The sequence below is a fragment of the Muntiacus reevesi genome, chromosome 2 (genome assembly GCF_963930625.1).
Source record: "Muntiacus reevesi chromosome 2, mMunRee1.1, whole genome shotgun sequence".
Taxonomy (NCBI): Eukaryota; Metazoa; Chordata; class Mammalia; order Artiodactyla; family Cervidae; genus Muntiacus; species Muntiacus reevesi.
Genome location: NC_089250.1, coordinates 229,322,696 through 229,335,225, shown reverse-complemented (window position 1 = coordinate 229,335,225; position 12,530 = coordinate 229,322,696). Strand labels below are relative to the sequence as shown.

General features: G+C 37.7%; 1 protein-coding gene across 5 annotated transcripts in view; it reads right to left on the bottom strand.

Moving 5' to 3' along the window:
• The window catches only part of PHKB (phosphorylase kinase regulatory subunit beta), a 220,438-nt gene that overhangs the window by 52,279 nt on the left and 155,629 nt on the right, over positions 1–12,530 (bottom strand). For all 5 annotated transcript variants that reach the window (XM_065925271.1, XM_065925268.1, XM_065925267.1 and 2 more), the window contains 2 exons: positions 3,189–3,244; positions 2,578–2,671 (listed from right to left, as the gene is read on the bottom strand). In XM_065925271.1, coding sequence (XP_065781343.1) covers positions 2,578–2,671; positions 3,189–3,244 — 150 coding nt within the window. The remainder of the gene's footprint in view (positions 1–2,577; positions 2,672–3,188; positions 3,245–12,530) is intronic.

The following is a 12,530-nucleotide window of genomic DNA, read 5'->3' as shown; positions in this document are numbered from 1 at the left end:
GAAGGTGCTGTGATTGATTGAATGTGTCAAAAGTGCTTTGTGAAGTTTCATGCTGGAGACTTTCACTGGATGATGCTCCATGGTTGGGTAGACTAGTTGAAGTTGAGAGCAATCAAATTGAGACATCAACTGAGAACAGTGTTATACCACACAGGAGAGAGCCAACATACTCAAAATATCTAAATCAAACAGTGAAAATCATTTGCACCAGCTTGGTTATGTTAATCATTTTGATGTTTGGGTTCCATGTAAGTTAAGCAAAAGAAAAATCTTCTTGAGTATTTCCACACATGATTCTCCACTTAAATGTAACAGAAATGTTCTGTTTTTAAAACAAATTGTGACAGACAATGAAAAGTGATAAAACTGTACAATAATGTGGAAGGGAAGAGATTGTGGGGCAAGCAAAATAAAACCACCACCAGCCGCACCAAAGGTCAGCCTTCATCCAAAGAAGGTTTTGCTGCATATGTGGTTTGAAAGGGAGTCCTCTATATGAGCTCCTTCAGGAAAACCAAATAATTAATTCCAACAAATACTAATCCCAACAAAACAAACTGAAAGCAGCACTCGACAAAAAGCATCCAGAATTAGTCAACAGAAAATGCATAATCTTTCATCAGGATAATGGAAGACTGCATGCCTTTTTGATGACCAGGTAAAAACTACTACAAGTTGGCTGGGAAATTATGATTTGCTGTAGTTGTGACACTGCACCTTCAGATTTCCATTCATTTTTGTCTTTAAAAATTCTGTTAATGGAAATAATTTCAATTCCCTGGAAGACTGTAAAAGGTACCTGGAAGAGTTCTTTGCTCAAAAAGATAAAAAGTTTTGGGAAGACAGAATTATGAAGTTGCCTGAAAAATGGCAGGAGATAGTAGAAGGAAATGGTGACTATGTTGTTTAATAAAATTCTTGGTGAAAATGAAAAATGTGTCTTCTATGTTTACTTAAAAAATCAAAGGAACTTTTTGGCCAACCCAGTAAGTCTTCACTTTGTAACAGAATGCTTGCTACCACATCTGTGATTCCTCAGCACCTTGTACTAACTTTATCATAGTACTGATCAAAATGGATTATCACTAACAAGTTTTTTTCTGTCATCTCGTGAGATCCAGAGGTCACTGACTGAGCCACAGGCAGGGTCCTTTTGTCCGAGGGCCCCACACAGTGCTCTGCACAGAGCAGGTGTTGCTAATGAAGGAGTAAAACGCCACAGTCACGTCATCTGGAGCCATGCCGGTCTTTTAAATCTGGACTGCATGTTGTCTGGTAGGGTACAGACTCTAACAGAAAGAGTTGCTAATAAAAATTAGGCCTGAAAAAACAGATTCAGGTTAATTTGCTTTGAAAGCATGTTTATCAAAGAATAATAACCTTTGTTACCATTCTCTGGAGCTTTCAGTGAGAGACCTTAAAAGTTATCAGTAAATACAGCCTGTACATGAACGATAAGTGCACAGTGTTACAGTCTTGGATTTTCAGACCTTCCATGCTGCCTCCTCTCCTTACCTTGGGGCTACTTACTTTCCTCTTGGACTCATTTAGCCTCTTCTACCACAAAACAGAGCTTTCCACCATTTACTTCTGTGTGATTTTAAAGTGTTACCTCCTCTAGGGTTCCTTGCATTTTCAGCTATATCTCTTTAATTAGGGCAGAAAAAACTCTAAATTTGTTAAGAACTTTTGAAGAGCTGGTGCTCTGGGTTACCTCTGGTTTTGTGGCCGATGGGTAAGGTCCAGTCTGATTAGCAATAACACCGGGGTCTTGCATTTTCCCTACAATGTGCACCTCACTTCTCTAAGCTTTTATTCTTTTTGCAAAGTCAAAGCTTTAATCAAAAACATTTACATAAACCAAACACTTCACCAAAGACTGCGGAAATTTTCCTGTATTGCTTTTAACAATTACCAAATAAAAACAGTGGTTTATTAAATACTTAGTGAAGATCAACAATTTCCTGTCCCTAATGAGCAGGAATATTTCTAAACTCAGGCACTGAGTACATCTGTAGAGCAGTGCATGCAAAAGGCCTCAAAAGTCACCACTTTTAATTCAATCCAATAGGCATGTAACTGTATCAAAGATAAATTCACTTGTCACTTTATAATTATATTGAGAACTAGCAAACCAAAGAAGATAGGAATCACTTCAGACTCCAAAGAATAAGGCAAGAGAAAAAGGGCAGTAGTTATTACCAACAATATTTAGGTGAGAACATTTCTTTAATAGTTGAAGGGAAACTCAATCAAATGTTAAGGTTAATTTGATATACCACTACTAATACTAAGGCTAATTTGTTATTTAATTGGTCAGTCCAGGTTACTAACAACACAACACTTTAGCAAGGAGTGGAAATTAACAAGATCTATGAATATAATGCACACACACAATGCAGTTGCTTTCTAGTAACAATGTTTGATAAAGTGGGTCTCTCAACTTAATCAAAGACTTTTGGATCAATGACCTTATTTTAGAATTGGATTTTAGCTATGTTTCTTAACTATAAACTAAGTAAGCATCATGCTCTAGTACCTCCACAAGGGAGACAGTAAAGAAGCAGCATCACTTACTTTCACCAGCTCCTGCTGGGCCCAGATCTGAATGGGTTCCACCTGTTGAGGAGTTTGAGTCTGAATACCATATGTGTTGAGGAAAACTTGAAGGCTAGAAAACAAAAGGAAAAAAAGGTACTGCATTTATTAAAAACAATGATGAAGGGGGAGGAGAAAAGGTGAGAGACTGTGCTACCTGGGAACAGATTATAGTTTGTTAAATATCACCAATATGTCATCTGCACTGAAATCCACAGGCCCTCTTTGGGGGCCAGTGGGGGTTTCTTCACAGAGCATCAGATGTGAGCTCTGGTGGCTGGCAGTGAGGTAAGTACTAACTTGGGGGATGATCCTCACAATCTGTTTGCAGTAATTTCTCAAAACTACATGCTGGCCAACACTGGCACAGGTCACAGATTTTAATACTTGCAACAACTAAAACAAAATTGTTTTCAAACATGAAAAGAATGTTGTTCTGACACTTAAAGTGACATCAGTGACATCCTGGAAACCCTGTCAAGGGATCTATGAAACTAATTTCTACCACCATACACAATATTATAAGCCTAAAGCAATCAACCCCCTTCCCTCTCTGTCAAAAGAACATACCACCCATCTGGATTTCATACCGTTGGCTTTCTGCTATGAGTGCTACATAAACAACCAGATCATTTTCCAGTGGACCCTGTAATACAGAATAAGAGAGGGGAACATTTTAAAAGATCTGATTACCACTGACAATAATGAGAACCAAGGACAACATTAACCATCTCTAAGCAGTTCATTAAAATGACGGACACCAGCTGGCTCTAAGCAGTCGCCTCTCCTTGCTCTCCATTTGCCTACTAATCAATTTGATGGTGTAGACAGAGTAATGGAATACCAAGGAATGGAAAGCCATAAATCTCACCACTGCCAGAGGGCCAGAGGGGCTAGACTTTCAGGGCTGTTTTGAATGATGCATAAGAGTAGTTTAGGGACTGAGAGTCATTTTCCATCATTTAACTATGAAGGGAAAAGTAGGAACTAAAAATAAAAACCCAACTTACATATTCTCTAAAAAAAGTGACTGTGAGTTAAAATTGTTCATTCGACATCTTCACCACAAAAAGCTTTTCCCTTTTTTGTTAGCCAGTTTTCCTTGGGCACCTTATACATCAAAACAGCTTTATTCTAATACACAGCTTCTACAGTAGAGAATGAACTACCCAGTTGACTATTTAATTAACACTGTGTATGTTAAATACAAGCTGTTGGGCTTAATAGTTCTAATCAAACATAGTGTTGGACATTTACTATTCTTTTTTGTGTGGAAAAGATTCACTGTAGCATATATTATGCATTGTTAAAATGAACCCAATTTTGAACTTGTATATAATTAACATTAAGAAGCACCAATAAACTACAGTATTAGGAGGCTCTGAAAATACTGATCAAACATAATTTCTTTATAGTAATGAATCCAACATTCTCAATAGGATGCTGTAAAATGTTTGTGATTTACCATCAGTCAGCTCCTCTCTATCGTATTCAATATGCCACTAGAATTTATGTATGGTAGAAGGCAAGAAACACCAGAATACATGTATCAGCAGTAAATAACATACAGTAGAAGGATGGTTCTCAGAATCATCATGAAAATGCCATTTCAGGCAGTCCTCAATGTGATTTAAAGGAACAGATGAGAGAAAATATGATGGAACAACCCCACAAAAATAAATACACATTAAAAAATGCTATAAATTTGATTTTTATTTGATAACAACTTTAAAAGTTGATGTTACTCAAAAAGATGAGAAAAAGTAATTATTTAGAGTCTCAAGATTTCTAACAAATGAAAACATTAAAATTTATTTTTCTTGGATGAAATTTATTCATCAAAAGGAGAAGTAAACTTACAGTGGGCCACTATCTTGAGGACAATTAGAGTTTTTAAATAAAAAGCAAGTGAATACATCTACTAGAATACAGACATTATTCCAAATATAAAAAAGGTAGCTTGTAGATCCTAATTGGAGAATTGGTATCTTCTTTTAGAATCATAGGCCCGTTTAGGACAATGTTATTTCTATTTGCATGACAGAGCACTCAGATCTAAAATGCCTACTACAACATGTTGAATAAGAGTAAGCATCTGGTTAGGGGACTATTTGACGGTTGAAGAACACTTCTATTGTGAAAACAGCATTTCAGAAACTTCCAATTCACAAACTGTCTGCCATAATGAGCTTAGGTTTTTAACCCTAGCCCAAGTAGGACCCTTCACCCCATTTCTTTTCACAGAAAGAATTTTACATGGCCAGTCCCACCACAACAATTCTCTTCTGTTCAGTGACAAAGTTGGAACTACTTTTCTCTATGTTTTCATAATTTTTTTCAAATCACCAAAATTGTTGTCTAAACCAATGAAGTCTCTCTGAAAACTTCCTAATAGTAATTAACACATTCTATTTCTGAATGGTATTATTCTTCATAATATTATAATACTTTCTGCTTTTAGGTTCACAAAGTATGGAAGAATACACACACACACACATATTTGAAGGGCTCCAAGGTGGCACAGAGGTAAAGAATCTATCTGCCACAGAGTAGGAAATAGCAATCCATTGCAGTATTCCTGCCTGGACAATTCTATGGACAGGAGAACCTGGCGGGCTACAGTCCATCGTGTCTCAAAGGGTCGGACACGACTGTGCAACTCAGCATGCACGCATACATACTCAGTGACTCCTCTCACATAGAATACACAGTGTCCTAAAGTGACTGTTACTATTGCCATAGTTACTTTTCAATCCTGAATACTGCTATAAAAATGAAGAGAGATGGGACTTCCTAGTGGTCCAGTGGTTGAGAATCTGCCTTCCAATGCAGGAGATGTGGGTTTGATCCCTGGTTAAGATCTATTAGTAAGATCCTACATGATACAAAGCAACTAAGTCCAAGCAAGCCACAGTTAGTAAGCCTGAGCAACAAAAAAAATTAAAATAATTATTAAAAAAATAAAAAGAGAAGATTAAGGTATTTTATCAATTACTTTATCAAAGGAAGGTAATTTATAAGGGAAGGGTTACAGGATTTTGGTGACAAAATTGGTGCAAATTAGACGATCTCACCCTCTTCCACCACCATCCCCCACATGCATACACACAGATACAATATTTAAAACTCTCCACTGAATTCCCACTGTTCACAGAATAAGAACCAAGCTGCTTCCAACAGCCTACAAGTCCTTACATAATCTAGCTCCAGCCTACTATTTTCTCATTCTCTTCTCTTCTTCACCACATTTTGGCCACACTGGGGTCTCTCTGTCCCTTGAACATGCCAACTATGTTCCTATCACAGGGCCTCTGCTCTTGTTGCACTCTTGCTTGGAATGCTTTTCCTTTAGACTGTTGCATGAGGTCCTCTTGTTATGCAGGTCTCAACTATCATCCCTTCCTTAGAAAGGCCTTCATGTTCTACCATGGCAGCCCTTCTCTATTACTTTACCTTATTTGTCTGCTTAACAGTACTTGTCATTTCTAGAAATGACTTGATTTTATTTACTTATATATTCACTGTTAATCATCCCTACCAGAAAACAACTCCCTGACGTCAGGCAACTTGATCTATCCTGTCTATCACCATGGCCCCAATGCCAAGAAAAAATGCCTGCCACACAGTAGGTGCTTACTAATCTGATGAATGACTGCCCAGGCAGGTTTGTCTATGTTCTTCTGTGTTTATGTAAAATAAAAAATGCGAATAATGGTATGTAGGAGGCCTAACACAAAGGCAGAGGATCAAACAAAAGAGGGCCAAAAGAAATATTTACAAACTTTGATCTGCTAAACAAATGATATTTATACTATTATTTGCTGTGTGACTATATCAATTAACCTTGCTAATCCTCAGTTTCCTCACTGGTAAACTGGGATAATAAAAGTATCTATAGAGTTTTGAGGATAACACATAACATACATAAGCATTTAACTGTATCTGACGTATGTTCCTTTTCTCAATATAATATACATACTTTATTTTCTATTGAAGGGCATAACAATTTAAATAATGCATAACATTATTTAAATTATAGTTATACAATATGGTGATTCACAATTTTTAATGGTTATATTCCATTTATAGTTATTATAAAATATTTGGTATATACTCTTAAGTGTTTAAAAAACATTAGCCCTTTGATCAATCCAGTAACATGACCACAATCCTGGATCACTGTTTCAGGCTTTCTGGACTTTCTGCTTCACATTTGCTTCTGCCTATCTTTTGTACTTTATAGTCAGGTTAATTTTCTTGTATCAGTGATTTTCACAAAGGAAGTGGTAAAACAAAATTTGTTGAGTGAACGAAGAGAAGGGAAGAAGGAAGGGTGGGTGAGTAACAGATTTTTGTGTCATGTTTAGGATATCACTTTATACTCCAAAACCAGTATTTCCCAAATAAAGCCCCAACTTCCTGATGATCTTCACAACTTCACTGCTCCCTGCAGTTCCCTGCTTGTGTCCCCTCTGTTCGCTTTAGAACACTCCATTAAACAAGCAAACGTCATGTTCATCTCAAGTTTCTGTCCACTGGCCTACCCTTGGACTGTTCCTTTCTGCTTACCCAGTTTCTGACTCACTCTCTCAACCCGGTCTCCTCCATAAAGTCCCACAGACATCAGGGTGCTAAGACCACAGTCTCTATCACCAACAGCAGATGATGTCTGTAGGAGTCGCCTGTCTTCTCTCTGCCAGGGCTTTCTGCAAGCTTATGAGTGGTCTGTATCACAGAGTGCACCTTTGAGGACCCTCTTATGCTCTCTTCTCACTCAGCATGTACCCAGCACCTTATACCTAAAGAAGGCAGTTGGCACTTATTTGGTAATCTGGAAGAATATTTTTAAAAGAAATATTGTTACATTTTTATTAGCAATACAAAAATCTTCCCTTCAGCATAAAAAGAAATATTTTTTTGCAAATTTAAACAGGATATTTCTAACTATGGGAAAGAATCCTAACTAAATGCACACATATTTTTCATAAGCAATTAAGGAATGTATGGGCTTTCCTGGTGGCTGGGTGGTAAAGAATCTGTCTAGCAATGCAGGAGATGTGGATTCGATCCCTGGGTAGGGAAGATCTCCCTGGAAAAGGAAATGGCAACCCAGTATTCTTGCCCACATAACATAAAATTTACTATATCAGTTTTAAGTATACAGTAGAAGAGAAACTTTTCTAGCATTAGCTTGCCCATGAGCTGGGCACTACTATATTAATACTGCAACCCATCTCGCTCAAAATTTTAAACTATGGTAATTAAAACACTGCATGTACATCTGTCTAGATTCTAGTTTTTAAATTACCCAAATCAGGTCAAAGTAACAAGGCTTGATTTTCAGCTAGGAGTTATAAGTAAAATCATAAAATACAACTTTCAAAGGGTATATAGAGAAACTTAAATGTGAATGTACCCTAATGGTTTCCCTTCCCCTCTTCTTTTTCAAATTTAATTTTAATAATTAATTAATATGATTCAATTATTTGGATCATAGAAAAAGCAAGAGAACTCCAGAAAAACACCTACTTCCGCTTCATTGACTATACTAAAGCTTTTGGCCACCTGGATCACAACAAACTGTGGAAAATACTTAAAGACATGGGAATACCAGACCACCTTACCTGTCTCCTGAGAAACCTGTATGCAGGTCAAGAAGCAACACTTAGAACTGGACATGGAACAATTACTGGTTCCAAACTGGGAAAGGAGTATGTCAAGGTTGTATATTGTCACCCAGCTTATTAAACTTATATGCAGAGTATATCATGCGAGATGTTGGCCTGAATGAAGCACAAGCTAGAATCAAGATTGCCAGGAGAAATATCAATAACCTCAGATGTGCAGATGACACCACCCTTATGGCAGAAAGCGAAGAAGAACTAAAGAGCCTCTTGCAGAAAGTAAAAGAAGGGAGTGAACAATTTGGCTTCAAACTCGACATTCAATATTTCTCCTGGCAATCTTGTTTCCATTCTGCTTCATCCAGTCCAACATTTCGCATGATATACTCTGCATATAAGTTGAATAAGCAGTGTGACAATAGGCAGCCTTGACTACTCCTCACCCAACTTGGAAACAGTCTGTGGTTCCATATCCAGTTCTAACTTGTTTCTTGACCTGCATACAGGTTTCTCAAGAGGCAGGTATGGTGGTCTGGTATTCCCATGTCTTTAAGAATTTTCCAGTCTGTTGTGACCCACACAGTCAAAGGCTTTAGTGTAGTCAATGAAGCAGAAGTAGATGTGTTTTTGGAATTCCCTTGCTTTTCCTATGATCCAACGGATATTGGTAATTTGATCTCTTGTTCCTCTGCCTTTTCTAAATCCAACTGTCCAGCTGGAAGTTCTTGTTTCACGTACTGTTGAAGCCTAGCTTGGAGGACTTTCAGCATTACCTTGCTATCATGTGAAGTGAGGGCAATTGTGCCATAGTTTGAACATTCTTTAGCATTGCCCTTCTATGGGATTGGAATGAAAACTGACCTTTTCCAGTCCTGTGGCCATTGCTGAGTTTTTCAACTTTGCTGGCATATTAAGTGCAGCACTTTAACAGCATCATACTTTAGGATTTGAAATAGCTCTGCTGGAAAGGATTAGATCTGATAGACAGAATGCCTGAAGAACTATAGATGGAAGTTTGTAACCTTGTACAGGAGACAGTGATCAAAACCATCCCTAAGAAAAAGAAAAGCAATAAGATAAAATGATTGTCTGAGGAGGCCTTACAAATGGCTGAGAAAAGAAGAGAAGTGAAAGGCAAAGGAAAAAAGATATGCCCATTTGAATGCAGAGTTCCAAAGAATAACAAGGAGAGATAAGAAAGCCTTCCTAAGTGAACAATGCAAAGACATAAAGGAAAATAATAGAATGGGAAAGACTAGAGATCTCTTCAAGTAAATTAGAGATACCAAAGGAACATTTCATGCAAAGGTGGGCTCAATAAAAGACAGAAATGGTATGGACCTAACAGAAGCAGAAGAGACTAAGAAGAGGTGCCAAGAATACACAGAAGAACTGTACAAAAATATCTTAATGATCTGGATAACCATGATGTTGTGATCACTCACAGAGAGCCAGACATCCTGGAGTGAGAAGTCAAGTGGGCCTTAGGAAGCATTACTATGAACAGGGAGCAGAGGTGTGAGCAAATGCCTTTGTGTTCTACCAAGAGTCACTCTACGGTCTCTTGAAATCATGTTTGAAGAAAACTAAATTCCAAGTGGTGTGTACAAAACACCTATTTTCTTATCTCCTTTTTGATAGAATTTATTTCTTAAATTCTTGGCAATTAAGTTTCTTCTATTAAATAATGTATACAGTATGTAAAAATGTAATTCTTATTTTTGCAACATTGTATTAAGCCCTGGTCTAAGCAGCTTTATTTTTAACATGCTCTATGCTGCATAAAACAATATACTGTGGCTGGCTTGAATGGATCTTTTACTGAAAGAAGAGCATAGGAGGAGGGAGAGAAGAAAAGAATAAAAGAAGCCAACAAATAACAGGTCACACCCCACACAAGCTGGTCTTGCCTCAAGGGCAGTGCATTTGAAACATTCTCTGCCTCTGCTGCTCAGGCCTTACAGAAATTTATTTATGCTCATTAGCCTTCATCAGTAGGTCCTGCCAACATCCAGCATTGTTTCATTACACTCATTTTTCAGAAAAACCTCATTAGCTGAAGAAACCAGGCAGATGCTTTATATTAATACATCTCAATTTCAACTTGAGACACTATCGGTTCAGTTCAGTCGCTCAGTGGTGTCCGAATCTTTGCAACACCATAGTCACAGTACTTTTTCTACAAGAGCCAAGTAACAGACTAGAGCAGTTTGAACACAGGCACATCCTGATTCTAACACCCTGGCATCTTGTTCTGACATTTTCAACCAAGCCAAGTAGCTACATGGAGAAAATTAACAGGGAAGCAGAGGAAAGGCAAGTGGAAATACCTGACAAATAACAACAATAAGCATAGTTAAAAAGCTAAACCTGGCTTAAGAGTGAAGCTGGCCAGGGATAAAATGGCCCTTTAGGACCCCTGTATTTATACACTGAATTAGTGATTATACCAGCTTTTAAGAGGAAAACAAATGAATATTAAAAAGAATTCCCAGACCTCAGACATATAGTTTCAAATGTCTGAATGAATAAATCAGGCAATGTTTTTGGAAAGCAGTCCTTTCAGTGACTGCAATTATCTTGGAAGAGAACACTAATCATCACTTTGTCACAACAAATTGATTTGTAAAACTGTTTTCACTCCTGTCTAAGCACATGCTGTAATTGGATGCTTCTGTATTTTTATCTTAAAGAAATGACCATGCTAGAGGTCTTGTCTATTTCCTGGAGATAATGCTAAAGTGACTACATGGGCCCAGGTGGAGAAGCACTGACTCATGGTGTTCACATTCCAGAGAACTGCCGAGTGCACAACTCCAAGTGTGAGTGGAAATGAACAGACAGGCCACATGGACCTTCAGTACAATGTGAAAGCCACCTAAGAAGACAGGCTTTGAAGGTTAAGAAGTATAAAAGCCTGCGCTACTTTCTCTTTCAGCACTAGATGCTCTTCCCAAGGACAAAAAGACTGGGCTAATTAAACAGAGAAAGGAGAACCTGTGATAAGTTTTTTATAGCTGCTGGGTTAGAGATCAAACAGTTACACTGAGGAATTCAGCAAGCTCTAGAATCCCATGAGCTTTCAACTGTATAGAGCCATCTTCACTGGTTAAAGCCAGATTATTTCTAGAGTGGCTTCTCACTGAGGACCTGACTGTAGATGATACATGCTACCGTTACTCTCAGCAGAATAAACCTGAAAGTCTTCCCTATTAATGAGATCACAACTCAACAAAGTCTGTGTACTAGAAATTCTCCTGCCTTAGAGGGTTTATTTACCTGTTCATTCCAGGTATCACGGTAGGCACCAGGGATGGCAGAAAGACTGATGCAATGTTATTCCTATTCTTTAGGAACTCACCATATAACAGAGAAAGCAAACCATGTATGGAGTTTAGTAGAATAGTAAATTCACTGCTATTAACCAGTGCTTTGAAGGCAAGGGAGGGAGTAGCTAATTTAGTCTCAGAGAATGGAGGAATTTATAGAAAAAGGTATCTGAGCTGTAAGAATAAAATGGATAAATGTAAAGGGTGATACAATAAAGTAACTGGAGATAGGCCTACTTTAGATTGATGGTCAGAAAATAATTCTCCTGGAGGATGTCATTAAATCTGAGACTGGATTCAACAGCAAAAAGAAACAAGATCTAGTAACAAGTACTCAGGCAGAATGAACAGCAAAGGCCCTGAGAAGAAAAGACTTGAAGTGTTTGAGGAACTAAGAGGAAACTAGTGTATTTGGAGCATAACAGGCAAGCAAAAGAAAAAGTATGAGGGTGGAGTTAAGGCCCAAAAGAGACTTCTAAGGCAATAAGGGATTTGGCTTTCATCTAAGTGGAATGAAAAGCCACTAAAAGAGTTTCCAACAACAAAAAGACTCAATGTAATTTACATTTTTAGAACAACAGTAATAAATACATATATTGTACCTACTGTAGGTCAGCTTCTGCCCAAATATTTTATCTATATTAACCTACATTATAATGGCTACTATATAGACAGAGTTTGCAGAAGAGAGAGTGGGCACAAGGAGATTCATTGAGGGCTGCAGTTGAAAGATCAGAGTGGTTGGAATGAAGAAAGAGCAAGTGAAAAGATTTCAGGAATATTTAGGACATAGAATTGACAGGACTGGACTCAGAGGGGGAGAAGTAGTGACATAGGTACAGAGCAATCAAAAATTACTTCTAAGCTTTTACAGGGTTTAAAGAAGGCAGTGTTCAATGGTGTTGAATGTCTTTGAGGACAATGAGACTAAAATCTGAAAAGAGATCAATGGGTTTTTCATTTAGGAGGTTATGAGTAA